This window comes from Micromesistius poutassou, assembly GCF_964030765.1.
Source record: "Micromesistius poutassou genome assembly, chromosome: 2".
In the NCBI taxonomy this organism is placed as follows: domain Eukaryota; kingdom Metazoa; phylum Chordata; class Actinopteri; order Gadiformes; family Gadidae; genus Micromesistius; species Micromesistius poutassou.
This window is the reverse complement of record NC_140272.1, coordinates 1665456-1693253: the sequence shown is the minus strand read 5'-3', so window position 1 is coordinate 1693253 and position 27798 is coordinate 1665456. Positions and strand designations below refer to the sequence as shown.

Here is a 27798-nt window from a genome sequence, read left to right as displayed (position 1 = left end):
CGTGTGTGTGTGTGTGTGTGTGTGTGTGTGTGTGTGTGGTAAGTACTGGTTTGCAAATGGCAGAGATGACCTCCTGTACATACTGTGTGTTTCCTGTTGTTCGGTAGGAAAACGCCATGGAGTGCGGATCGGCCACAGGCCTCTCTAGTCCTCTGAGCGCAGCCCTGTTCCCCCTGCTCACCTCCCTCATCAGCAGGTGACTAAAGCCTCGCCAGCTCTTCTGGGACCCAGGAGTGGACCTCAGCAGCCCCAACTAAGCAGACCACATCTCATTCACAGACAAAGCTTGTAACACATGAATATATAAAGAATATGGCCCATCCAAATGGGATTCGTTCACAGCGCCTTACCAAAGGGTATTTCACAGAGAGAAGAAGAAGTCTGCTTCTTTGTCCCCAAGAGATTAATTTATATTTATGGATGGAGGGAGAAAGAAGAGGAAGGGTTTGCCGCAGCTTAGATACGTAAATGAAAACCCATTGTGGTTCATAGCAGACATCTTGCTTTTCTGACTGTACGTAGGCAACGGCCACAAGCAAACAGGTTGAGTTTGAAAGAGGAAACTTAAATGTCCATACGTGCTTCTCTGGTTTATTGTGATTAAAAGTATTTGATGTGTGAATGCAGGCAGATTCCCCATTATACCTTTGGTAAATATAACAAAATACAAAATACATATGGCAACACTCGATAGCTAAATTCTTGAAAATGTTCTACAGATTGCTGCTAAAACAAAGTAATATTATTTTTCTTCACGTTCCCTCTTTGTAAATGTAAAGACATATAATTCAAGCTAGATATGCATGTCAACTAAATACAATTTATAAGAATGTTACATTGGCCATAATAAAGAAGCCATATTTATCATGTTGACACAAAAAATAACTGAATAAACACAGACATATTTTTCACCATTCAACCATTGTTTTTGGTTTGTTTGTATGCCTTTGTTCATATGCACGTGTGATACATACATCTTCCTAGTTGCAAAATAATTGCCATACATTTCTTTAATGTGGCATTCACATTGTTTTGAAGCACAGCACTAAAAAACAAACAAGCCAAAACAAGGTTTGTTATGTCAGTGGACCTGCAGGAACATGAGGTCACTGGGCCTGCAGAAGGTCATATACCAACGTCTGGCTGGGTGAGCTGGGCTCCGCTGAGATAGTGCTGTACACGTGGTAGACCTTGACAAACACAAATCCAACCAAAACATTGACGTTAGTCTGACTTTCAACTCATTGAAAACGTACCATGGCTGATGTTGTACTTACATCTTCCTTTTTCATGCAGCTGCCGGAGCAATTAACCACTTTTAACTAAATGAATTTGAACAGTAGAGTGAGATAGATCAATCCTGATTAAGAGTCTTCAATAATTGACTGCATCATCCAAAGAGGTTTATTTTATTTTATCTTTGTGTTTTACTTACCGATCCAGTATGGAGACTTCACATTTCCATCGTGTTTTCTACAAAACAATCCCATAAGAAATGTTCAACAAAGATGCATACACACATTTCAATAGCTACGTTGTGTTTCTGGAATAAACTTACTATAGGGGTATTTTCAATTATACACATCCATTTTATCTTACTGTTCTTTGTATATTCATACAACTTTAAACTCACTCTTTCTCCTCCTCCAAGTGTGCAAAACAGCCAACAGCAGATTGATCAGAAACAGAAAAGCTCCAACATACACTATCCGTATGATTCCAAACGTTGACAATAGGCTTCCTGTAATGAGACAGAAGGGGATATTTGTGTTGGTTTCATATTGTTTAAGGGAAATATCACAAATCTATGGTGAAATATGGGATAGCAAAATCAACAACAATCATAAGTTTTGTTAGGTGCAAAATCAAGCATTTAATTACTCACACACACACACACACACAATAAGATTCAGTTTATGTTTAATATATACAGTGCCGGCGCTCCCCATACTCAGAGTACGCAGAGCGGGTAGGCCCCCAAGTACCTGGGGGGCCCCCCAAAATTAAGGTTGATAAATATTATAAATATTACATTACAATTTTCAAAATGTATAAATGAATTACGAACAGGTCCACCGTTGTTATTTTGCATTGGAGGCGGAGCACCCTGCTGAAAAGAAAGAATATGTTTTGTCACCTGAGTTGGGCTCTACTACGGTTGTGGCAGCACTGGTGGGACTGGCTGACGTAGGACTGGTTGACGTAGGACTGGCTGTCGTAGGACTGGCAGTGACAACTGGGAGAGAAATAGTTCAATAGTTTAATCTGAGGCTAGTCTCAGTTGCACGGCAGAAGTAAAACTAGCAGAAATTGAGTACCTGCTACCTGCACAGTACAGTACAGGAAATGAATCCAATCAGTAATAAAGCAAACATACTGAAGTATATGCTAGAATTATATATATATATATATATATATATATATATATATGCACAGCATCACTGTATAATAACTGCATCAAATGTGTATGGTAGTCACTCACCTCTTCCTACAGTGATAGACACGATGTCGCTGTGTGGAGCAAACTCATCCTTAAGCCTCCGACTCACGGTGTAAAAACACCGAACCTTCACCTCAGCGAGAGCCCCGGTACGTGCCAGGAGCTCAGAGCCTGTAAATGTCGCCTGGCATTCGTAGGCGATATCATTTTGGTGATTCGTTGGACTAATCCAGTAAATATAACATTTTTTAGGAGGGTCCTTTGCCTTTGCCGAACAATAAAATGTAACAGACTCTTCCTCTCCGATGGATGAGGCAGTCGCCGTCAATATAGACTGAGGAAGGGCTGATATTGGAAAGATTATGGTTAGTTAAAACAGCCCCTGAAGTTTGAAGTGGATTCACATGCGCACAATAATAGAATGAGACAGCAGTCAATGGTCATTATATACACGTATATATATATATATATATATATATATATATATATATATATATATATATATATATATATATATATATATATATATATATATGCAGTGGTAGGCATAAGTTTAGGCACCCATGCTAAAGTTGACTAAAAAGAGGAATAAAAATTAATCTTTTGGAAATTGATCTTGATGCCTTAATTAAACAAATGAGGAAAAATCCAACCTTTAAGGACACGTAAATAAATAAATGTTCTCCATTAAAATACAGGGTGCATAAGTATAGACACCCCTATGTTAAATTCCCATAGAGGCAGGCAGATTTTTATTTTTAAAAGCCAGTTATTTCATGGATCCAGGTTACTATGCATCCTGATAACTGGCTTTTAAAAATAAAAATCTGCCTGCCTTTAAGGGAATTTAACATAGGGTGTCTATACTTATGCACCCTGTATTTTAATGGAGAACATTTATTTATTTACAATACATTATTCATTCACAAAGCAAATTGGTGTCCTTAAAGGTTGGATTTTTCCTCATTTGTTTAATTAAGGCATTAAGATCAATTTCCAAAAGAGGATTTTTTATTCCTCTTTTTAGTCAACTTTAGCATGGGTGCCTAAACTTATGCCTACCACTGTATATATATATGCACAGCATCACTGTATAATAACTGCATCAAATGTGTATGGTAGTCACTCACCTCTTCCTACAGTGATAGACACGATGTCGCTGGGTGGAGCAAACTCATCCTTAAGCCTCCGACTCACGGTGTAAAAACACCGAACCTTCACCTCAGCGAGAGCCCCAGTAAGTGCCAGGAGCTCAGAGCCTGTAAATGTCGCCTGGCATTCGTAGGCGATAACATTTTGGCCATTCGTTGGACTAATCCAGTATACATAACATTTTTTAGGAGGGTCCTTTGCATTTGCCGAACAATAAAGTGTAACGGACTCTTCCTCTCCGATGAATGAGGCAGTCGCCGTCAATATAGACTGAGGAAGGGCTGATATTGGAAAGATTATGGTTAGTTAAAACAGCCCCTGAAGTTTGAAGTGGATTCACATGCGCACAATAATAGAATGAGACAGCGGTCAATGATTGCAATAAAAAATATAATCAACCCTATTAACACATTAATAGGGTTAAAAAGTGAAAGTGGATGTATCTAGTTCCACATTATGTATGAAACGCTGGTAAGGGTTACCATAAACACATCAGATGATAGGCTATATATTACATTATATTGAACCAATATAATTACCTTGGCTTTGGCTTTTGACATTATGAAAGGAATCTGTTGATGGGAAACAATGTTTTCACCAAGAGAAGGGTCAATAGAAGCATGATTATGTGTATGAGGAAGTGTGGAATACAAAAGTATTTTAGTAAATGTATCAAAGAAACATAATAATCATACATGTTATAGGCCATGTTATAGGAGTATGAATAAAGCGTATGAGGCCAACTCACGGATAACGAAGACAATAAATGATTGACCAGCTATGCTTCTCAATAGTTGCATTGTCTCCAGAGGTGTGATGATTGCTCTCTCACCATTTGTGCATCTGCAGCCTCACAAATGCGTGGATAAGGAATTGGACCGACATCAAAAATACGGAACTACATACAACTGGCCTATAGCAACTGTGTGTGTGTGTGTGTGTGTGTGTGTGTGTGTGTGTGTGTGTGTGTGTGTGTGTGTGTGTGTGTGTGTGTGTGTGTGTGTGTGTGTGGTTCCAAGCAAACAGTACACCGGACGGAAACATAGACTGTGAGGGCGGTTTTAGGTACGGCTTCATCCACCACAACACAGGCCACAGGCACGCGTAAAAACACACTTGGGGTATTCATTGAAAACCACTGCGTTGTCTATCGAATCCTGTTGCACATTTCCCGTGTCATTTTTTATGCTGTTGCTAATTTTCGTTTTCTCAAAGAACATTCAATGTTATTTCATTCCAATAATCAAGTCGAATCTCGAGTCATTTGATCGCCCTCCTTCTCGTTTCCTCTTGTCCCCGTGTCTTGCAGATCATTTGTAATACAACAGATTCCCAGCAGCAATCTCTTCATGGTCGTCGTGGAGAACAAGTGTGACTGCAGCTCTGCCCCTCCAGTCACCATAGATCCTATAGAGATCATGTATATTCTTGACTCGATTAAAACGTGGACAATAGTGCGAATGTGGTTTTATAGCAGCATGTAATTAACTTCTTTCAGTTTCACTTTGTCCTGAGATGTTTCTGTGCATGTAACATCATGTAGAGCCAATACTGAGAACAGCAATGTACAGCAGGTTTACTTTAACTGCTTTGTACTGTGGCAACCCGTCTCCGGCACAGCGCCCCTGGAGGTCCAGGGGGCAGGTTATGGAGGCTGTGTACCACAGATTTCCAACAGATGGCGCCAGTGAGAGCGTTGGTGCCAGCCAATCATTGAAATGCGGAGCACCCGAGGAGCAGGTGGAGAAGCATGCTTCCACACTCATTCAGGGCTCTCCCGGGTCGTGTATGCGGAGAGACCGGTCGTCAGGGGTGAGGCGTTTCCACCCTGAAGAACAAGACTGTGGATTCCTCCAAAGATGTTTTTTGTTCTGTTGAGTAGTAAGATACTTTGTGTTTGATTTTGATTAAAAGTGCCGTGTTGGCTTGAACTAAAACCAGAACGGTGGGTCACTGAAATGTGACAGACTGAAGTTTCAGAAGGACAGGAAGAAGCCAGAATCGTGTCATCCTTTTCACCCAGAGGTGTGTGTGTGTGTGTGTGTGTGTGTGTGTGTGTGTGTGTGTGTGTGTGTGTGTGTGTGTGTGTGTGTGTGTGTGTGTGTGTGTGTGTGTGTGTGTGTGTGTGTGTGTGTGTGTCAAAGACGCATTAAGATGTTACAGCCATTTTATAATTGTAATCAATGTGCTGAAGCGTGACATCAAGCACTGGTTTGCAAATGGCAGAGATGACCTCCTGTACATACTGTGTGTTTCCTGTTGTTCGGTAGGAAAACGCCATGGAGTGCGGATCGGCCACAGGCCTCTCTAGTCCTCTGAGCGCAGCCCTGTTCCCCCTGCTCACCTCCCTCATCAGCAGGTGACTAAAGCCTCGCCAGCTCTTCTGGGACCCAGGAGTGGACCTCAGCAGCCCCAACTAAGCAGACCACATCTCATTCACAGACAAAGCTTGTAACACATGAATATATAAAGAATATGGCCCATCCAAATGGGATTCGTTCACAGCGCCTTACCAAAGGGTATTTCACAGAGAGAAGAAGAAGAAGAAGTCTGCTTCTTTGTCACCAAGAGATTAATTTATATTTATGGATGGAGGGAGAAAGAAGAGGAAGGGTTTGCCGCAGCTTAGATACGTAAATGAAAACCCATTGCGGTTCATAGCAGACATCTTGCTTTTCTGACTGTACGTAGGCAACGGCCACAAGCAAACAGGTTGAGTTTGAAAGGGGAAACTTAAATGTCCATACGTGCTTCTCTGGTTTATTGTGATTAAAAGTATTTGATGTGTGAATGCAGGCAGATTCCCCATTATACCTTTGGTAAATATAACAAAATACAAAATACATATGGCAACACTCGATAGCTAAATTCTTGAAAATGTTCTACAGATTGCTGCTAAAACAAAGTAATATTCTTTTTCTTCACGTTCCCTCTTTGTAAATGTAAAGACATATAATTCAAGCTAGATATGCATGTCAACTAAATACAATTTATAAGAATGTTACATTGGCCATAATAAAGAAGCCATATTTATCATGTTGACACAAAAAATAACTGAATAAACACAGACATATTTTTCACCATTCAACCATTGTTTTTGGTTTGTATGCCTTTGTTCATATGCACGTGTGATACATACATCTTCCTAGTTGCAAAGTAATTGCTATACATTTCTTTAATGTGGCATTCACATTGTTTTGAAGCACAGCACTAAAAAACGAACAAGCCAAAACAAGGTTTGTTATGTCAGTGGACCTGCAGGAACATGAGGTCAATGGGCCTGCAGAAGGTTATATACCAACGTCTGGCTGGGTGAGCTGGGCTCCGCTGAGATAGTGCTGTACACGTGGTAGACCTTGACAAACACAAATCCAACCAAAACATTGACGTTAGTCTGACTTTCAACTCATTGAAAACGGACCATGGCTGATGTTGTACTTACATCTTCCTCTTTCATGCAGCTGCCGGAGCGATTAACCACTTTTAACTAAATGAATGTGAACAGTAGAGTGAGATAGATCAATCCTGATTAAGAGTCTTCAATAATGGACTGCATCATCCAAAGAAGTTTACTTTATTTTTGTGTTTTACTTACCGATCCAGTATGGAGACTCTTCATTTCCATCGTGTTTTCTACAAAACAATCCCATAAGAAACGTTCAACAAAGATGTATACACACATTTCAATAGCTACGTTGTGTTTCTGGAACGGTATTTATGGTATTTTCAAATATACACATCCATTTTATATTAGCGTTATTTGTGTATTTATACCAGTTTAAACTCACTCTTTCTCCTCCTCCAAACAGCCAACAGCAGAATGATCAGAAACACAATGAATCCACAACATACTATTAGTATGATTGCAGACTTTAACAATAGGCGTCCTGTAATGAGACAGAAGGGGAAATTTGTGTTGGTTTCTCTTCATATTGTTTAAGGGAATTATCACAAATCTAGTGTTATATGGGTTAGCAAAATGAACAACAATCATCAGCTGTGTCAAGTACAAAATCAAGCATTGAATAAACTGGTGATGAGTGGAAACCCTTTACAATAAGTGTACATTCACTACCATTCAACCATCATCTTACACCTTAGTTTCCCAATTTATGGAATAGCATGGAATTACAAATGATTGTGCAATTGATAATAAGACTCCCTCAGTCCTCAAGGAAACACCACAAAGAAAAAATAACACAAGGTACACATCTTTACAGTCTTGAGTTATTGTTGTTATAGGTAGGACAGTAGAATTGGCTGACATAGGACTGCCCGTGACAATGGAGAGAAGATAGCTCATATATATATACATATATATTCAGTATATATATATATACACATATATGTGTAAAAAGTAAAAGTGACTACAACAAATGAATCGACCGTGAACAGAAAGAATATGTTTTGTCACCTGAGTTGGGCTCTACTACGGTTGTGGCAGCACTGGTGGGACTGGCTGACGTAGGACTGGCTGACGTAGGACTGGCTGATGTAGGACTGGCTGACGTAGGACTGGCAGTGACAACTGGGAGAGAAATAGTTCAATAGTTTAATCTGAGGCTAGTCTCAGTTGCACGGCAGAAGTAAAACTAGCAGAAATTGAGGACCTGCTACCTGCTTCTTGTCACATCGGCTAAGTACAGTACAGGAAATGAATCCAATCAGTAATAAAGCAAACACACTGAAGTATATGCTAGAATTATATATATATATATATATATATATGCACAGTATCACTGTATAATAACAGAGCATCAAATGTGTATGGTAGTCACTCACCTCTTCCTACAGTGATAGACACGATGTCGCTGTGTGGAGCAAACTCATACTTAAGCCTCCGACTCACGGTGTAAATACACTGAACCTTCACCTCAGCGAGAGCCCCGGTACGTGCCAGGAGCTCAGAGCCTGTAAATGTCGCCTGGCATTCGTAGGCGATATCATTTCGGACGTTCGTTGGACTAATCCAGTAAATATAACATTGTTTAGTACGGTCCCTTTCATTTGCCGAACAATAAAGTGTAACGGACTCTTCCTCTCCGATGAATGAGGCAGTCGCCGTCAATATAGACTGAGGAAGGGCTGATATTGGAAAGATTATGGTTAGTTAAAACAGCCCCTGAAGTTTGAAGTGGATTCACATGCGCACAATAATAGAATGAGACAGCAGCCAATGATGGCAATAAAAAATATAATCAACCCTATTAACACATGTCAAAGTGGATGCATCTAGTTCCACATTATGTATGAAACGCTGGTGAGGGTTACCGTAAAGACATCAGATGATAGGCTATATATTACATTATATTGAACCAATATAATTACCTTGGCTTTGGCTTTTGACATTATGAAAGGAATCTGTTGATGGGAAACAATGTTTTCACCAAGAGAAGGGTCAATAGAAGCATGATTATGTGTATGAGGAAGTGTGGAATACAAAAGTATTTTAGTAAATGTATCAAAGAAACATAATAATCATGCATGTTATAGGCCTAACACAGAGTATGAATAAAGCGTATGAGGCCAACTCACGGATAAAGAAGACAATAAATGATTGACCAGCTATGCTTCTCAATAGTTGCATTGTCTCCAGAGGTGTGATGATTGCTCTCTCACCATTTGTGCATCTGCAGCCTCACAAATGCGTGGATAAGGAATTGGACCGACACCAAAATTACGGAACTACATACAACTGGCCTATAGCAACTGTGTGTGTGTTGTGGTAACCCGGTCCACAAGAGTCTAGAGATCTCACGGCAAGTACCACGCAGAGGTTTCCAATCAAGCCGGGTTCGGCGTTTATTCACAGGTATGAGAGATAACAGGTAATACATCAACTAGACTATGGCCTCCGTGACACTCGAGTAGGATGTGTCGTCGGCCTTCTGCTGGATCGTCGTCTCTGCTTCTCCCTGGGCTGAGTTCCCTGTCCCCGTCCACCACTATCCCACGGTTCCCCCTGGTGGGGAGCGGGTTGCCACAGTGTGTGTGTGTGTGTGTGTGTGTGTGTGTGTGTGTGTGTGTGTGTGTGTGTGTGTGTGTGTGTGTGTGTGTGTGTGTGTGTGTGTGTGTCAAAGACACATTAAGATGTTACAGCCATTTTATAATTGTAATCAATGTGCTGAAGCGTGACATCAAGCACTGGTTTGCAAATGGCAGAGATGACCTCCTGTACATACTGTGTGTTTCCTGTTCGGTAGGAAAACGCCATGGAGTGCGGATCGGCCACAGGCCTCTCTAGTCCTCTGAGCGCAGCCCTGTTCCCCCTGCTCACCTCCCTCATCAGCAGGTGACTAAAGCCTCGCCAGCTCTTCTGGGACCCAGGAGTGGACCTCAGCAGCCCCAACTAAGCAGACCACATCTCATTCACAGACAAAGCTTGTAACACATGAATATATAAAGAATATGGCCCATCCAAATGGGATTTGTTCACAGCGCCTTACCAAAGGGTATTTCACAGAGAGAAGAAGAAGAAGTCTGCTTCTTTGTCCCCAAGAGATTAATTTATATTTATGGATGGAGGGAGAAAGAAGACGAATGTTTTGCCGCAGCTTAGATACGTAAATGAAAACCCATTGCGGTTCATAGCAGACATCTTGCTTTTCTGACTGTACGTAGGCAACGGCCACAAGCAAACAGGTTGAGTTTGAAAGAGGAAACTTAAATGTCCATACGTGCTTCTCTGGTTTATTGTGATTAAAAGTATTTGATGTGTGAATGCAGGCAGATTCCCCATTATACCTTTGGTAAATATAACAAAATACAAAATACATATGGCAACACTCGATAGCTAAATTCTTGAAAATATTCTACAGATTGCTGCTAAAACAAAGTAATATTCTTTTTCTTCACGTTCCCTCTTTGTAAATGTAAAGACATATAATTCAAGCTAGATATGCATGTCAACTAAATACAATTTCTAAGAATGTTACATTGGCCATAATAAAGAAGCCATATTTATCATGTTGACACAAAAAATAACTGAATAAACACACATATTTTTCACCATTCAACCATTGTTTTTGGTTTGTTTGTATGCCTTTGTTCATATGCACGTGTGATACATACATCTTCCTAGTTGCAAAGTCATTGCCATACATTTCTTTAATGTGCCATTCACATTGTTTTGAAGCACAGCACTAAAAAACAAACAAGCCAAAACAAGGTTTGTTATGTCAGTGGACCTGCAGGAACATGAGGTCAATGGGCCTGCAGAAGGTCATATACCAACGTCTGGCTGGGTGAGCTGGGCTCCGCTGAGATAGTGCTGTACACGTGGTAGACCTTGACAAACACAAATCCAACCAAAACATTGACGTTAGTCTGACTTTCAACTCATTGAAAACGGACCATGGCTGATGTTGTACTTACATCTTCCTTTTTTATGCAGCTGCCGGAGCGATTAACCACTTTAAACTAAATTAATTTGAACAGTAGCGTGAGAGGCTTTTCAATCCTGATTAAGAGTCTTCAATAATTGACTGCATCATCCAAAGAGGTTTACTTTATTTTATCTTTGTGTTTTACTCACTGATCCAGTATGGAGACTTTACATTTCCATCGTGTTTTCTACAAAACAATCCCATAAGAAATGTTCAACAAAGATGTATACACACATTTCAATAGCTACGTTGTGTTTCTGGAATAAACTTACTATAGGGGTATTTTCAATTATACACATCCATTTTATCTCAGTGTTCTTTGTATATTCATACAACTTTAAACTCACTCTTTCTCCTCCTCCAAGTGTGCAAAACAGCCAACAGCAGAATGATCAGAAACAGAAAAGCTCCAACATACACTATCTGTATGATTCCAAACGTTGACAATAGGCTTCCTGTAATGAGACAGAAGGGGATATTTGTGTTGGTTTCATATTGTTTAAGGGAAATATCACAAATCTATGGTGAAATATGGGATAGCAAAATCAACAACAATCATAAGTTTTGTCAGGTGCAAAATCAAGCATTTAATTACTCACACACACACACACACACAATAAGATTCAGTTTATGTTTAATATATACAGTGCCGGCGCTCCCCATACTCAGAGTACGCAGAGCGGGTAGGCCCCCAAGTACCTGGGGGGCCCCCCAAAATTAAGGTTGATAAATATTATAAATATTACATTACAATTTTCAAAATGTATAAATGAATTACGAACAGGTCCACCGTTGTTATTTTGCATCGGAGGCGGAGCACCCTGCTGAAAAGAAAGAATATGTTTTGTCACCTGAGTTGGGCTCTACTACGGTTGTGGCAGCACTGGTGGGACTGGCTGACGTAGGACTGGTTGACGTAGGACTGGCTGACGTAGGACTGGCTGACGTAGGACTGGCAGTGACAACTGGGAGAGAAATAGTTCAATAGTTTAATCTGAGGCTAGTCTCAGTTGCACGGCAGAAGTAAAACTAACAGAAATTGAGGACCTGCTACCTGCTTCTTGTCACATCGGCTAAGTACAGTACAGGAAATGAATCCAATCAGTAATAAAGCAAACATACTGAAGTATATGCTAGAATTATATGCATATATATGCAAAGCATCACTGTATCATAACAGAGCATCAAATGTGTATGGTAGTCACTCACCTCTTCTTACAGTGACAGACACGATGTCGCTGTGTGGAGCAAACTCATCCTTAAGCCTCCACCTCACAGTGTAAAAACACCGAAACTTCACCTCAGCGAGAGCCCCGGTACGTGCCAGGAGCTCAGAGCCTGTAAATGTCGCCTGGCATTCGTCGTAGGCGATATTATTTTGGCCATTCGTTGGACTAATCCAGTACATATAACATTTTTCAGGTGGGTCCTTTGCATTTGCCGAACAATGAAGTGTAACGGACTCTTCCTCTCCGATGGATGAGGCAGTCGCCGTCAATGTAGACTGAGGAAGGGCTGACATTGGAAAGATTATGGTTAGTTAAAACAGCCCATGAAGTTTGAAGTGGATTCACATGCTCACAATAATAGAATGAGACAGCAGTCAATGGTCATTATATACATATATATATATATATATATATATATATATATATATATATATATATATATATATATATATATATGCAGTGGTAGGCATAAGTTTAGGCACCCATGCTAAAGTTGACTAAAAAGAGTAATAGAAAATCATCTTTTGGAAATGAATCTTAATGCCTTAATTAAACAAATGAGGAAAAATCCAACCTTTAAGGACAACAATTTGCTTTGTGAATGAATAATGTATCGTGAATAAATAAATGTTCTCCATTAAAATACAGGGTGCATAAGTATAGACACCCCTATGTTAAATTCCCATAGAGGCAGGCAGATTTTTATTTTTAAAAGCCAGTAATTTCATGGATCCAGGTTACTATGCATCCTGATAACTGGCTTTTAAAAATAAAACTCTGCCTGCCTTTAATGGAATTTAACATAGGGGTGTCTATACTTATGCACCCTGTATTTTAATGGAGAACATTTATTTACAATACATTATTCATTCACAAAGTAAATTGGTGTCCTTAAAGGTTGGATTTTTCCTCATTTGTTTAATTAAGGCATTAAGGTCAATTTCCAAAAGAGGATTTTTTATTCCTCTTTTTAGTCAACTTTAGCATGGGTGCCTAAACTTATGCCTACCACTGTATATATATATATATATATATATATATATATGCACAGCATCACTGTATAATAACTGCATCAAATGTGTATGGTAGTCACTCACCTCTTTCTACAGTGATAGACACGATGTCGCTGTGTGGAGCAAACTCATACTTAAGCCTCCGACTCACGAGGTAAAAACACTGAACCTTCACCTCAGTGAGAGCCCCGGTAAGTGCCAGGAGCTCAGAGCCTGTAAATGTCGCCTGGCATTCGTAGGCGATATCATTTCGGACGTTCGTTGGACTAATCCAGTAAATATAACATTGTTTAGTACGGTCCCTTTCATTTGCCGAACAATAAAGTGTAACGGACTCTTCCTCTCCGATGAATGAGGCAGTCGCCGTCAATATAGACTGAGGAAGGGCTGACATTGGAAAGATTATGGTTAGTTAAAACAGCCCCTGAAGTTTGAAGTGGATTCACATGCGCACAATAATAGAATGAGACAGCAGCCAATGATGGCATTAAAAAATATAATCAACCCTATTAACACATGTCAAAGTGGATGTATCTAGTTCCACATTATATATGAAACGCTGGTGAGGGTTGGCGTAAACACATCAGATGATAGGCTATATATTACATTATATTGAACCAATATAATTACCTTGGCTTTGGCTTTGGACATTATGAAAGGAATCTGTTGATGGGAAACAATGTTTTGACCAAGAGAAGGGTCAATAGAAGCATGATTATGTGTATGAGGAAGTGTGGAATACAAAAGTATTTTAGTAAATGTATCAAAGAAACATAATAATCATACATGTTATAGGCCTAACACAGAGTATGAATAAAGCGTATGAGGCCAACTCACGGATAAAGAAGACAATAAATGATTGACCAGCTATGCTTCTCAATAGTTGCATTGTCTCCAGAGGTGTGATGATTGCTCTCTCACCATTTGTGCCTCTGCAGCCTCACAAATGCGTGGATAAGGAATTGGACCGACACCAAAAATACAGAACTACATACAACTGGCCTATAGCAACTGTGTGTGTGTGTGTGTGTGTGTGTGTGTGTGTGTGTGTGTGTGTGTGTGTGTGTGTGTGTGTGTGTGTGTGTGTGTGTGGTTCCAAGCAAACAGTACACCGGACGGAAACATAGACTGTGAGGGCGGTTTTAGGTAGGCCTACGGCTTCATCCACCACAACACAGGCCACAGGCACGCGTAAAAACACACTTGGGGTATTCATTGAAAACCACTGCGTTGTCTATCGAATCCTGTTGCACATTTCCCGTGTCATTTTTTATGCTGTTGCTAATTTTCGTTTTCTCAAAGAACATTCAATGTTATTTCATTCCAATAATCAAGTCGAATCTCGAGTCATTTGATCGCCCTCCTTCTCGTTTCCTCTTGTCAAGTCAAGTCAAGTCAAGTTTTATTTGTATAGCACAATTTTACATGCGGCTGAGCCGCAACCAAAGTGCTTCACAGGAAGTGCAGATACACAATGAAAAATTAAAAGACAAAGACTCTGGGAGTTAAAATAGGATAAAATAGAAGAGAAATTTAAAAGGTAACTAGGGGACACTATTTGCTGGCACTTGAAAAAGGAAACGCTAATCGAAGGCCAGTGAAAAAAGGTGGGTCTTTAAATGAGATTTAAAATCATTTAGCGACTGGGCTGCCCGGATGTGTAGGGGGAGGCAGTTCCAGAGTCTGGGAGCTGCCACCGCAAAGGCTCTGTCCCCCCTGGTTTTTTGCCTGGTCCTGGGCACCTCCAACAAAAGTTGGTCCGCTGACCGCAGTGCTCTAGAAGGGATGTGGTGGTGGAGAATATCAGAGAGGTAGGTGGGGGCCAGACCATGGAGGGATTTGTAGACTGTCAAGAGAAGTTTGAAGTCAATGCGGTAGCGGATGGGGAGCCAGTGAAGTGATGCGAGGACCGGGGTGATATGATCGCGCTTTTTTGTAGAGGTGAGGAGTCGGGCGGCAGAGTTTTGAACTAACTGCAGGCGGCGGAGTTGTGACTGATCAACGTCGGTGTATAGAGCATTGCAGTAGTCCAGTTGTGATGTTATGAAGGCATGGATGACTCTCTCTAGGTCTCTCTGGGGCAGGTAGGCTTTTACCTTGGCTAGGGTTCTCAGGTGGAAAAAGCTTTTTCTGACCACAGCGCTGACCTGCTGCTGGAACTTAAAGGCACTGTCAAAAATCACACCCAGATTTCTAACAGAAGGCCTGATGTTAGAAGCGAGAGGGCCCAGGCCATCGGTGTAGAAGGCCGGAGAGATTTTGCCAAAAACGATGGCCTCAGTCTTGCTCTCATTGAGGTTGAGGAAGTTTGCACCCAACCATGCCTTGATGTCAGCCAGACAGTCAAGCAATGGAAGGAGTGCAGCCTGCCCATCAACCTTTAGGGGGAGATACAGCTGGACATCGTCGGCAAAGCAGTGGAAAGAGATGTTATGTTTGATCATGATTTCCCCTAGGGGTAAAACGTACAGCAGGAATAGAATGGGACCCAGTATAGAGCCTTGAGGGACCCCGCAGGTGAGGGGAGCTACCGACGAGATGGAATCCCCAAGCTGAACAGAGAAGCATCTGTTGGCCAGGTAGGACTGGAAGAACTTCAAGGCTGTGCCCTTGATGCCTACAAGATGCTCTAGCCGAGACAGCAGGATCCTGTGATCCACCGTGTCAAAGGCTGCTGTAAGATCCAAAAGCACCAGGATCACAGGACTACCTGAATCAGCGGACAGGAGCAGGTCGTTTAGCACTCTCAGGAGAGCAGTCTCTGTGCTGTGGGCTGTTCTAAAGCCAGACTGGAATTTCTCATAGATGTTGTTGTTGATTAAAAAGGATTGCAGCTGGACATAAACTTCACGCTCAAGGACTTTAGACAGGAAGGGTAGTTTGGAAATAGGCCTGAAGTTTGAGAGAATAGAGGGGTCAAGGTTTGGCTTCTTTAGTAGTGGCTGCACCACGGCATGCTTGAAGGCAGCCGGGACGCAACCAGAGGAGAAGATGGTGTTGATCAACAGCAGAAGGAAGGGGGCGACTGTGTCAAGGACTGTAGGATCCTTGAGAAGACGGGAGGGTAGGCAGTCAGAGGGGCAGTTGGAGGACTGCAGATGTCTGACTGCATTAGAGAGGGAGGATAGGGTGATGGGCTCAAACTGCTCGAGGACAGCTGGCTGGGGGAGAGGGGGTAGAGCGGGGAGTGGGGTGACAGAGGTATCAGAAGGCCTGAGTGCTGCAATTTTCTCAATGAAGAATTTTAGAAAGCCTTCACAGAGGGCAGGTGAGGGCACAACAGGGGATTCATTACGGGGATTTATGAGAGAGTTAAGTGTATTGAAGAGAACCTGGGGTTTGTGACTGTTACTGGAGACCAGGGAGGAAATGTACTGGGATTTGGCGGTTTTAACGGCTCGATGGTAATCCGCCAAGCAACTTCGAAGGATTTGGAGGGACACGTGAAGGCGGTCCTTCTGCCACTTGCGCTCAGCCCCCCTACAGGCACGTCGGAGGTCGCGCGTAGCATCGTTGAGCCAAGGTGATGACTGAGCTTTAGTGCGTTTGTGCTTAAAAGGAGCAACGGAGTCCAGGATGCCAGTGCAAGCTAACGAGAACATGGATAGAAGCTTATCAGCAGTGTAAACAGAGCTAAGGCCCAGTGATGGCCTACACAAGGGGAGTCGTTGAAAGCGGCTGAAAAAAGCCCAGCGGTCGAGGGGTTAATCAAGCGCGAGACCCGTTTGGAGAGGTACTACCTGAGCATGGGACTGACATAGAGAACAGAATTGGGGAGTGGTCAGAGAAAGACAAGGCACAGATTTCATCCACAGAGACAGAAACACCATAGGATAACACGAGATCTAGTGTGTGACCCTTATCGTGCGTTGGGCCGGAGACAGCTTGCTTAAGACTGAATGAGTCGAGGAGGTTCAGAAAGTCCCGGGTCAGAGGCTGTGACTCACAACAAACATGGACATTAAAATCTCCACAAATTATTATGTGATCATATTTAACCATAAGCCCAGACAAAAAATCAGCAAAGTCATGGATGAAGTCTTTGTTGAATTTAGGTGGACGGTACACCACTGCACACAAAACGGGGAACGACAGAATTAATTCAAAGAGTTGCAGTTCAAAGCTAGCAAAACCAGCGTGTGGAATCTGCCGACAGTGAAAAAACGACTTGTAAACAGAGGCGACACCTCCGCCTCTCCCCGTCGCTCGGGGGAAATTAAAAAAGTTACAGTCCGGTGGAAGGAGTTCAGAGAACGGCATGTTTTCGCCAATAGAGACCCAGGTCTCACACAGAAACAGAAAGTCCAGCTCCCGGGAAATAAAAAAGTCGTTAAGCATGAAGGTTTTACTCGCCAGGGACCGCACGTTAATCAAGGCCATCTGGAGGGTTTGCTCGTTACTAGACGGAGGTCCGGTGCGCTTCAACAGGTGTAGGCTGGAGTGGTCGACACCACGGCCACACCTACGCAGGGAACGTCATCGAGTGGGGACTTGAGAACGGCGCGGTCCGGTCAACGCTGTCGGGGCAGCATGAAGGGCTGGAAACAGAGGTGGACGAGGCAGTATAGCAGCATGACGGTCGAGGAAGGCTTCAGCAGGAGTAACAGGCGGGACAGAAACAACAGGACGGAGCCATCGCACCACACGCCGAGCGGCAGCTCGATTTAGGGACAGTTTGATCTTCAGTTTCACCAGCAGACCTCCCCTCCTTCCACGCCTCCTGGAGCGGTTTTTGCGAGGAGGGGCCGCGGACGTGAGGCGCAGGTAAGCAGGGATACCTGACAGCACGGGCGGGGGAGGCTTGTCCCCGTGTCTTGCAGATCATTTGTAATACAACAGATTCCCAGCAGCAATCTCTTCATGGTCGTCGTGTGGAGAACAAGTGTGACTGCAGCTCTGCCCCTCCAGTCACCATAGATCCTATAGAGATCATGTATATTCTTGATTAAAACGTGGACAATAGTGCGAATGTGGTTTTATAGCAGCATGTAATTAACCTCTTTCAGTTTCACTTTGTCCTGAGATGTTTCCGTGCATGTAATATCATGTAGAGCCAATACTGAGAACAGCAATGTACAGCAGGTTTACTTTAACTGCTTTGTACTGTGGCAACCCGTCTCGGGCACAGCGCCCCTGGAGGTCCAGGGGGCAGGTTGTGGAGGCTGTGTACCACAGATTTCCAACAGATGGCGCCAGTGAGAGCATTGGTGCCAGCCAATCATTGAAATGCGGAGCACCTGAGGAGCAGGTGCTCCGTGCTACACTCATTCAGGGCTCTCCCGGGTCGTGTATGCGGAGAGACCAGTCGTCAGGGGTGAGGCGTTTCCACCCTGAAGAACAAGACTGTGGATTCCTCCAAAGATGTTTTTTGTTCTGTTGAGTAGTAAGATACTTTGTGTTTGATTTTGATTAAAAGTGCCGTGTTGGCTTGAACTAAAACCAGAACGGTGGGTCACTGAAATGTGACAGACTGAAGTTTCAGAAGGACAGGAAGAAGCCAGAATCGTGTCATCCTTTTCACCCAGAGGGGGGGTGTGTGTGTGTGTGTGTGTGTGTGTGTGTGTGTGTGTGTGTGTGTGTGTGTGTGTCAAAGACACATTAAGATGTTACAGCCATTTTATAATTGTAATCAATGTGCTGAAGCGTGACATCAAGCACTGGTTTGCAAATGGCAGAGATGACCTCCTGTACATACTGTGTGTTTCCTGTTGTTCGGTAGGAAAACGCCATGGAGTGCGGATCGGCCACAGGCCTCTCTAGTCCTCTGAGCGCAGCCCTGTTCCCCCTGCTCACCTCCCTCATCAGCAGGTGACTAAAGCCTCGCCAGCTCTTCTGGGACCCAGGAGTGGACCTCAGCAGCCCCAACTAAGCAGACCACATCTCATTCACAGACAAAGCTTGTAACACATGAATACATAAAGAATATGGCCCATCCAAATGGGATTCGTTCACAGCGCCGTACCAAAGGGTATTTCACAGAGAGAAGAGAGGAGAAGAACTGCTTCTTTGTTACCAAGAGATTAATTTATATTTATCGATTGAGGAAGAAAGAAGAGGAAGGGTTTGCCGCAGCTTAGATACATAAATGAAAACCCATTGCGGTTCATAGCAGACATCTTGCTTTTCTGACTGTACGTAGGCAACGGCCACAAGCAAACAGGTTGAGTTTGAAAGGGGAAACTTAAATGTCCATACGTGCTTCTCTGGTTTATTGTGATTAAAAGTATTTGATGTATGAATGCAGGCAGATTCCCCATTATACCTTTGGTAAATATAACAAAATACAAAATACATATGGCAACACTCGATAGCTAAATTCTTGAAAATATTCTACAGATTGCTGCTAAAACAAAGTAATATTCTTTTTCTTCACGTTCCCTCTTTGTAAATGTAAAGACATATAATTCAAGCTAGATATGCATGTCAACTAAATACAATTTATAAGTGTTACATTGGCCATAATAAAGAAGTCATTTTTTTAGTCATTTTGTTGACACAAAAAATAACTGAATAAACAGACATATTTTTCACCATTCAACCATTGTTTTTGGTTTGTTTGTATGCCTTTGTTCATATGCACGTGATACACACATCTTCCTAGTTGCAAAATAATTGCCATACATTTCTTTAATGTGGCATTCACATTGTTTTGAAGCACAGCACTAAAAAACAAACAAGCCAAAACAAGGTTTGTTATGTCAGTGGACCTGCAGGAACATGAGGTCACTGGGCCTGCAGAAGGTTATATACCAACGTCTGGCTGGGTGAGCTGGGCTCCGCTGAGATAGTGCTGTACACGTGGTAGACCTTGACAAACACAAATCCAACCAAAACATTGACGTTAGTCTGACTTTCAACTCATTGAAAACGGACCATGGCTGATGTTGTACTTACATCTTCCTCTTTCATGCAGCTGCCGGAGCGATTAACCACTTTTAACTAAATGAATGTGAACAGTAGAGTGAGATAGATCAATCCTGATTAAGAGTCTTCAATAATTGACTACATCATCCAAAGAAGTTTACTTTATTTTTGTGTTTTACTTACCGATCCAGTATGGAGACTCTTCATTTCCATCGTGTTTTCTACAAAACAATCCCATAAGAAACGTTCAACAAAGATGTATACACACATTTCAATAGCTACGTTGTGTTTCTGGAACGGTATTTATGGTATTTTCAAATATACACATCCATTTTATATTAGCGTTATTTGTGTATTTATACCAGTTTAAACTCACTCTTTCTCCTCCTCCAAACAGCCAACAGCAGAATGATCAGAAACACAATGAATCCACAACATACTATTAGTATGATTGCAGACTTTAACAATAGGCGTCCTGTAATGAGACAGAAGGGGAAATTTGTGTTGGTTTCTCTTCATATTGTTTAAGGGAATTATCACAAATCTAGTGTTATATGGGTTAGCAAAATGAACAACAATCATCAGCTGTGTCAAGTACAAAATCAAGCATTGAATAAACTGGTGATGAGTGGAAACCCTTTACAATAAGTGTACATTCACTACCATTCAACCATCATCTTACACCTTAGTTTCCCAATTTATGGAATAGCATGGAATTACAAATGATTGTGCAATTGATAATAAGACTCCCTCAGTCCTCAAGGAAACACCACAAAGAAAAAATAACACAAGGTACACATCTTTACAGTCTTGAGTTATTGTTGTTATAGGTAGGACAGTAGAATTGGCTGACATAGGACTGCCCGTGACAATGGAGAGAAGATAGCTCATATATATATATATATATATATATACATATATATTCAGTATATATATATATATACATATATATTCAGTATATATATATATATACATATATATTCAGTATATATATATATACATATATGTGTAAAAAGTAAAAGTGACTACAACAAATGAATCGACCGTGAACAGAATGAATATGTTTTGTCACCTGAGTTGGGCTCTACTACGGTTGTGGCAGCACTGGTGGGACTGGCTGATGTAGGACTGGCTGACGTAGGACTGGCTGACGTAGGACTGGCTGACGTAGGACTGGCAGTGACAACTGGGAGAGAAATAGTTCAATAGTTTAATCTGAGGCTAGTCTCAGTTGCACGGCAGAAGTAAAACTAACAGAAATTGAGGACCTGCTACCTGCTTCTTGTCACATCGGCTAAGTACAGTACAGGAAATGAATCCAATCAGTAATAAAGCAAACATACTGAAGTAGGCCTATATGCTAGAATTATATATATATATATATATAGATGCACAGTACCACCGTATAATAACAGAGCATGAAATGTGTATGGTAGTCACTCACCTCTTCCTACAGTGATAGACACGATGTCGCTGTGTGGAGCAGGCCGCCCATCCACGGTGTAAAAACACCGAACCTTCACCTCAGCGAGAGCCCCGGTACGTGCCAGGAGCTCAGAGCCTGTAAATGTCGCCTGGCATTCGTCGTAGGCGATATTATTTTGGCCATTCGTTGGACTAATCCAGTACATATAACATTTTTCAGGTGGGTCCTTTGCATTTGCCGAACAAAGAAGTGTAACGGACTCTTCCTCTCCGATGAATGAGGCAGTCGCCGTCAATGTAGACTGAGGAAGGGCTGACATTGGAAAGATTATGGTTAGTTAAAACAGCCCATGAAGTTTGAAGTGGATTCACATGCTCACAATAATAGAATGAGACAGCAGTCAATGGTCATTATATACGTGTATATATATATATATATATATATATATATATATATATATATATATATATATATATATATATATATATATATATGCAGTGGTAGGCATACGTTTAGGCACCCATGCTAAAGTTGACTAAAAAGAGGAATAAAAAATTTTCTTTTGGAAATTGATCTTAATGCCTTAATTAAACAAATGAGGAAAAATCCAACCTTTAAGGACACCAATTTACTTTGTGAATGAATAATGTATCGTGAATAAATAAATGTTCTCCATTAAAAAACAGGGTGCATAAGTATAGACACCCCTATGTTAAATTCCCATAGAGGCAGGCAGATTTTTATTTTTAAAAGCCAGTAATTTCATGGATCCAGGTTACTATGCATCCTGATAACTGGCTTTTAAAAATAAAAATCTGCCTGCCTCTAAGGGAATTTAACATAGGGGTGTCTATACTTATGCACCCTGTATTTTAATGGAGAACATTTATTTATTTACGATACATTATTCATTCACAAAGTAAATTGGTGTCCTTAAAGGTTGGATTTTTCCTCATTTGTTTAATTAAGGCATTAAGATCAATTTCCAAAAGAGGATTTTTTATTCCTCTTTTTAGTCAACTTTATGGGTGCCTAAACTTATGCCTACCACTGTATATATATATATATATATATATATATATATATATATATATATGCACAGCCTCACTGTATAATAACTGCATCAAATGTGTATGGTAGTCACTCACCTCTTCCTACAGTGATAGACACGATGTCGCTGGGTGGAGCAAACTCATACTTAAGCCTCCGACTCACGGTGTAAATACACTGAACCTTCACCTCAGTGAGAGCCCCGGTACGTGCCAGGAGCTCAGAGCCTGTAAATGTCGCCTGGCATTCGTAGGCGATATTATTTTGGCCATTCGTTGGACTAATCCAGTAAATATAACATTGTTCAGGTGGGTCCTTTGCATTTGCCGAACAATGAAGTGTAACGGACTCTTCCTCTCCGATGAATGAGGCAGTTGCCGTCAATGTAGACTGAGGAAGGGCTGACATTGGAAAGATTATGGTTAGTTAAAACAGCCCCTGAAGTTTGAAGTGGATTCACATGCTCACAATAATAGAATGAGACAGCAGTCAATGGTCATTATATACGTATATATATATATATATATATATATATGCAGTGGTAGGCATAGGTTTAGGCACCCATGCTAAAGTTGACTAAAAAGAGTAATAAAAAATCATCTTTTGGAAATGAATCTTAATGCCTTAATTAAACAAATGAGGAAAAATCCAACCTTTAAGGACAACTATTTTGCTTTGTGAATGAATAATGTATTGTAAATAAATAAATGTTCTCCATTAAAATACAGGGTGCATAAGTATAGACACCCCTATGTTAAATTCCCTTAAAGGCAGGCAGATTTTTATTTTTAAAAGCCAGTTATTTCATGGATCCAGGTTACTATGCATCCTGATAACTGGCTTTTAAAAATAAAAATCTGCCTGCCTCTAAGCAAGGGAATTTAACATAGGGGTGTCTATACTTATGCACCCTGTATTTTAATGGAGAACATTTATTTATTTACGATACATTATTCATTCACAAAGTAAATTGGTGTCCTTAAAGGTTGGATTTTTCCTCATTTGTTTAATTAAGGCATTAAGATCAATTTCCAAAAGAGGATTTTTTATTCCTCTTTTTAGTCAACTTTAGCATGGGTGCCTAAACTTATGCCTACCACTGCATATATATATATATATATATATATATATATATATATATATATATATATATATATATATATATATATATATATATATATATGCACAGCCTCACTGTATAATAACCGCATCAAATGTGTATGGTAGTCACTCACCTCTTTCTACAGTGACAGACACGATGTCGCTGGGTGGAGCAAACTCATACTTAAGCCTCCGACTCACGGTGTAAAAACACCGAAACTTCACCTCAGCGAGAGCCCCGGTACGTGCCAGGAGCTCAGAGCCTGTAAATGTCGCCTGGCATTCGTAGGCGATATTATTTTGGACATTCGTTGGACTAATCCAGTAAATATAACATTGTTCAGGTGGGTCCTTTGCATTTGCCGAACAAAGAAGTGTAACGGACTCTTCCTCTCCGATGAATGAGGCAGTTGCCGTCAATATAGACTGAGGAAGGGCTGACATTGGAAAGATTATGGTTAGTTAAAACAGCCCATGAAGTTTGAAGTGGATTCACATGCTCACAATAATAGAATGAGACAGCAGCCAATGGTCATTATATACGTGTATATATATATATATATATATATATATATATATGCAGTGGTAGGCATACGTTTAGGCACCCATGCTAAAGTTGACTAAAAAGAGGAATAAAAAATTTTCTTTTGGAAATTGATCTTAATGCCTTAATTAAACAAATGAGGAAAAATCCAACCTTTAAGGACACCAATTTACTTTGTGAATGAATAATGTATCGTGAATAAATAAATGTTCTCCATTAAAAAACAGGGTGCATAAGTATAGACACCCCTATGTTAAATTCCCATAGAGGCAGGCAGATTTTTATTTTTAAAAGCCAGTAATTTCATGGATCCAGGTTACTATGCATCCTGATAACTGGCTTTTAAAAATAAAAATCTGCCTGCCTCTAAGGGAATTTAACATAGGGGTGTCTATACTTATGCACCCTGTATTTTAATGGAGAACATTTATTTATTTACGATACATTATTCATTCACAAAGTAAATTGGTGTCCTTAAAGGTTGGATTTTTCCTCATTTGTTTAATTAAGGCATTAAGATCAATTTCCAAAAGAGGATTTTTTATTCCTCTTTTTAGTCAACTTTATGGGTGCCTAAACTTATGCCTACCACTGTATATATATATATATATATATATATATATATATATATATATATATATGCACAGCCTCACTGTATAATAACTGCATCAAATGTGTATGGTAGTCACTCACCTCTTCCTACAGTGATAGACACGATGTCGCTGGGTGGAGCAAACTCATACTTAAGCCTCCGACTCACGGTGTAAATACACTGAACCTTCACCTCAGTGAGAGCCCCGGTACGTGCCAGGAGCTCAGAGCCTGTAAATGTCGCCTGGCATTCGTAGGCGATATTATTTTGGCCATTCGTTGGACTAATCCAGTAAATATAACATTGTTCAGGTGGGTCCTTTGCATTTGCCGAACAATGAAGTGTAACGGACTCTTCCTCTCCGATGAATGAGGCAGTTGCCGTCAATGTAGACTGAGGAAGGGCTGACATTGGAAAGATTATGGTTAGTTAAAACAGCCCCTGAAGTTTGAAGTGGATTCACATGCTCACAATAATAGAATGAGACAGCAGTCAATGGTCATTATATACGTATATATATATATATATATATATATATATATATATATATATATATATATATATATATATATATATATATATATATATATATATGCAGTGGTAGGCATAGGTTTAGGCACCCATGCTAAAGTTGACTAAAAAGAGTAATAAAAAATCATCTTTTGGAAATGAATCTTAATGCCTTAATTAAACAAATGAGGAAAAATCCAACCTTTAAGGACAACTATTTTGCTTTGTGAATGAATAATGTATTGTAAATAAATAAATGTTCTCCATTAAAATACAGGGTGCATAAGTATAGACACCCCTATGTTAAATTCCCTTAAAGGCAGGCAGATTTTTATTTTTAAAAGCCAGTTATTTCATGGATCCAGGTTACTATGCATCCTGATAACTGGCTTTTAAAAATAAAAATCTGCCTGCCTCTAAGCAAGGGAATTTAACATAGGGGTGTCTATACTTATGCACCCTGTATTTTAATGGAGAACATTTATTTATTTACGATACATTATTCATTCACAAAGTAAATTGGTGTCCTTAAAGGTTGGATTTTTCCTCATTTGTTTAATTAAGGCATTAAGATCAATTTCCAAAAGAGGATTTTTTATTCCTCTTTTTAGTCAACTTTAGCATGGGTGCCTAAACTTATGCCTACCACTGCATATATATATATATATATATATATATATATATATATATATATATATGCACAGCCTCACTGTATAATAACCGCATCAAATGTGTATGGTAGTCACTCACCTCTTTCTACAGTGACAGACACGATGTCGCTGGGTGGAGCAAACTCATACTTAAGCCTCCGACTCACGGTGTAAAAACACCGAAACTTCACCTCAGCGAGAGCCCCGGTACGTGCCAGGAGCTCAGAGCCTGTAAATGTCGCCTGGCATTCGTAGGCGATATTATTTTGGACATTCGTTGGACTAATCCAGTAAATATAACATTGTTCAGGTGGGTCCTTTGCATTTGCCGAACAAAGAAGTGTAACGGACTCTTCCTCTCCGATGAATGAGGCAGTTGCCGTCAATATAGACTGAGGAAGGGCTGACATTGGAAAGATTATGGTTAGTTAAAACAGCCCCTGAAGTTTGAAGTGGATTCACATGCTCACAATAATAGAATGAGACAGCAGTCAATGGTCATTATATACACACATATATATATATATATATATATGCAGTGGTAGGCATAAGTTTAGGCACCCATGCTAAAGTTGACTAAAAAGAGTAATAAAAAATCAACTTTTGGAAATTAATCTTAATGCCTTAATTAAACAAATGAGGAAAAATCCAACCTTTACGGACAACAATTTGCTTTGTGAATGAATAATGTATCGTGAATAAATAAATGTTCTCCATTAAAATACAGGGTGCATAAGTATAGACACCCCTATGTTAAATTCCCATAGAGGCAGGCAGATTTTTATTTTTAAAAGCCAGTAATTTCATGGATCCAGGTTACTATGCATCCTGATAACTGGCTTTTAAAAATAAAAATCTGCCTGCCTTTAATGGAATTTAACATAGGGGTGTCTATACCACTTACCACCTACCACTGTATATATATATATATATATATATATATATGCACAGCATCACTGTATAATAACTGCATCAAATGTGTATGGTAGTCACTCACCTCTTTCTACAGTGATAGACACGATGTCGCTGGGTGGAGCAAACTCATCCTTAAGCCTCCACCTCACGGTGTAAAAACACCGAACCTTCACCTCAGCGAGAGCCCCGGTACGTGCCAGGAGCTCAGAGCCTGTAAATGTCGCCTGGCATTCGTAGGCGATATTATTTCGGACGTTCGTTGGACTACTCCAGTAAATATAACATTGTTTAGTACGGTCCCTTTCATTTGCCGAACAATAAAGTGTAACGGACTCTTCCTCTCCGATGAATGAGGCAGTCGCCGTCAATATAGACTGAGGAAGGGCTGATATTGGAAAGATTATGGTTAGTTAAAACAGCCCCTGAAGTTTGAAGTGGATTCACATGCGCACAATAATAGAATGAGACAGCAGCCAATGATGGCAATAAAAAATATAATCAACCCTATTAACACATGTCAAAGTGGATGTATCAAGTTCCACATTATGTATGAAACGCTGGTGAGGGTTACCGTAAAGACATCAGATGATAGGCTATATATTACATTATATTGAACCAATATAATTACCTTGGCTTTGGCTTTGGACATTATGAAAGGAATCTATTGATGGGAAACAATGTTTTGACCAAGAGAAGGGTCAATAGAAGCATGATTATGTGTATGAGGAAGTGTGGAATACAAAAGTATTTTAGTAACTGTATCAAAGAAACATAATAATCATATATGTTATAGGCCATGTTATAGGAGTATGAATAAAGCGTATGAGGCCAACTCACGGATAACGAAGACAATAAATGATTGACCAGCTATGCTTCTCAATAGTTGCATTGTCTCCAGACGCGTGATGATTGCTCTCTCATCATTTG

At 40.5% G+C, this 27798-nt stretch overlaps 2 protein-coding genes and 1 pseudogene across 4 annotated transcripts; all 3 read right to left on the bottom strand.

Annotated features, from left to right (window-relative positions):
• Positions 1-539: 539 nt before the first annotated feature.
• LOC311338579 (uncharacterized protein) lies at positions 540-9213 on the bottom strand. The gene is made up of 8 exons (XM_084463875.1): positions 9128-9213; positions 8921-8953; positions 8375-8677; positions 8007-8120; positions 7381-7479; positions 7188-7225; positions 7035-7079; positions 540-1190 (listed from the first exon to the last, which is right to left on the bottom strand). The coding sequence occupies exons 1-8, from the start codon at positions 9177-9179 to the stop codon at positions 1107-1109; spliced, it is 768 nt and encodes a 255-aa protein (XP_084320001.1). The 5' UTR covers positions 9180-9213; the 3' UTR covers positions 540-1106.
• LOC311338580 lies at positions 1314-4431 on the bottom strand (annotated as a pseudogene). The gene is made up of 6 exons (XR_014684321.1): positions 4341-4431; positions 4132-4164; positions 2483-2785; positions 2138-2236; positions 1634-1741; positions 1314-1473 (listed from the first exon to the last, which is right to left on the bottom strand). The product of XR_014684321.1 is annotated as an uncharacterized misc_RNA (transcript).
• Positions 9214-10260: 1047 nt separating the features above from the next.
• On the bottom strand, positions 10261-27776 carry LOC311338578 (uncharacterized protein). Of its 2 annotated transcripts, none has more exons than XM_084463874.1 (12): positions 27709-27776; positions 27500-27532; positions 26954-27256; positions 26057-26359; positions 24898-25200; positions 23795-24097; positions 22658-22960; positions 21156-21269; positions 20460-20558; positions 20267-20304; positions 20114-20158; positions 10261-10879 (listed from the first exon to the last, which is right to left on the bottom strand). In XM_084463874.1, exons 1-12 carry the CDS (start codon positions 27758-27760, stop codon positions 10796-10798), a joined length of 1980 nt encoding a protein of 659 aa, XP_084320000.1. In that variant the 5' UTR covers positions 27761-27776; the 3' UTR covers positions 10261-10795. The 2 variants fall into 2 exon arrangements, with proteins under 2 accessions (XP_084320000.1, XP_084319999.1); XM_084463873.1 differs by lacking the exon at positions 10261-10879 and adding an exon at positions 19414-20026.
• Positions 27777-27798: the final 22 nt, after the last annotated feature.

Excerpts from the sequence above, each read along its gene's own strand:
- LOC311338579 (XM_084463875.1), bottom strand. The coding sequence starts at position 9,179 with ATGCAACTATTGAGAAGCATAGCTGGTCAATCATTTATTGTCTTCTTT. Across the intron at positions 8,954-9,127 it reads ATTTATTGTCTTCTTTATCC|ATTCCTTTCATAATGTCAAA; the intron begins GTGAGTTGGCCT and ends TCCCATCAACAG. Across the intron at positions 7,480-8,006 it reads CGTAGTAGAGCCCAACTCAG|GACGCCTATTGTTAAAGTCT; the intron begins GTGACAAAACAT and ends GTCTCATTACAG.
- LOC311338578 (XM_084463874.1), bottom strand. The coding sequence starts at position 27,760 with ATGCAACTATTGAGAAGCATAGCTGGTCAATCATTTATTGTCTTCGTT. Across the intron at positions 26,360-26,953 it reads GTCTATCACTGTAGAAAGAG|CCCTTCCTCAGTCTATATTG; the intron begins GTGAGTGACTAC and ends TTCCAATGTCAG. Across the intron at positions 21,270-22,657 it reads GTCTATCACTGTAGGAAGAG|TTGTCACTGCCAGTCCTACG; the intron begins GTGAGTGACTAC and ends TTTCTCTCCCAG.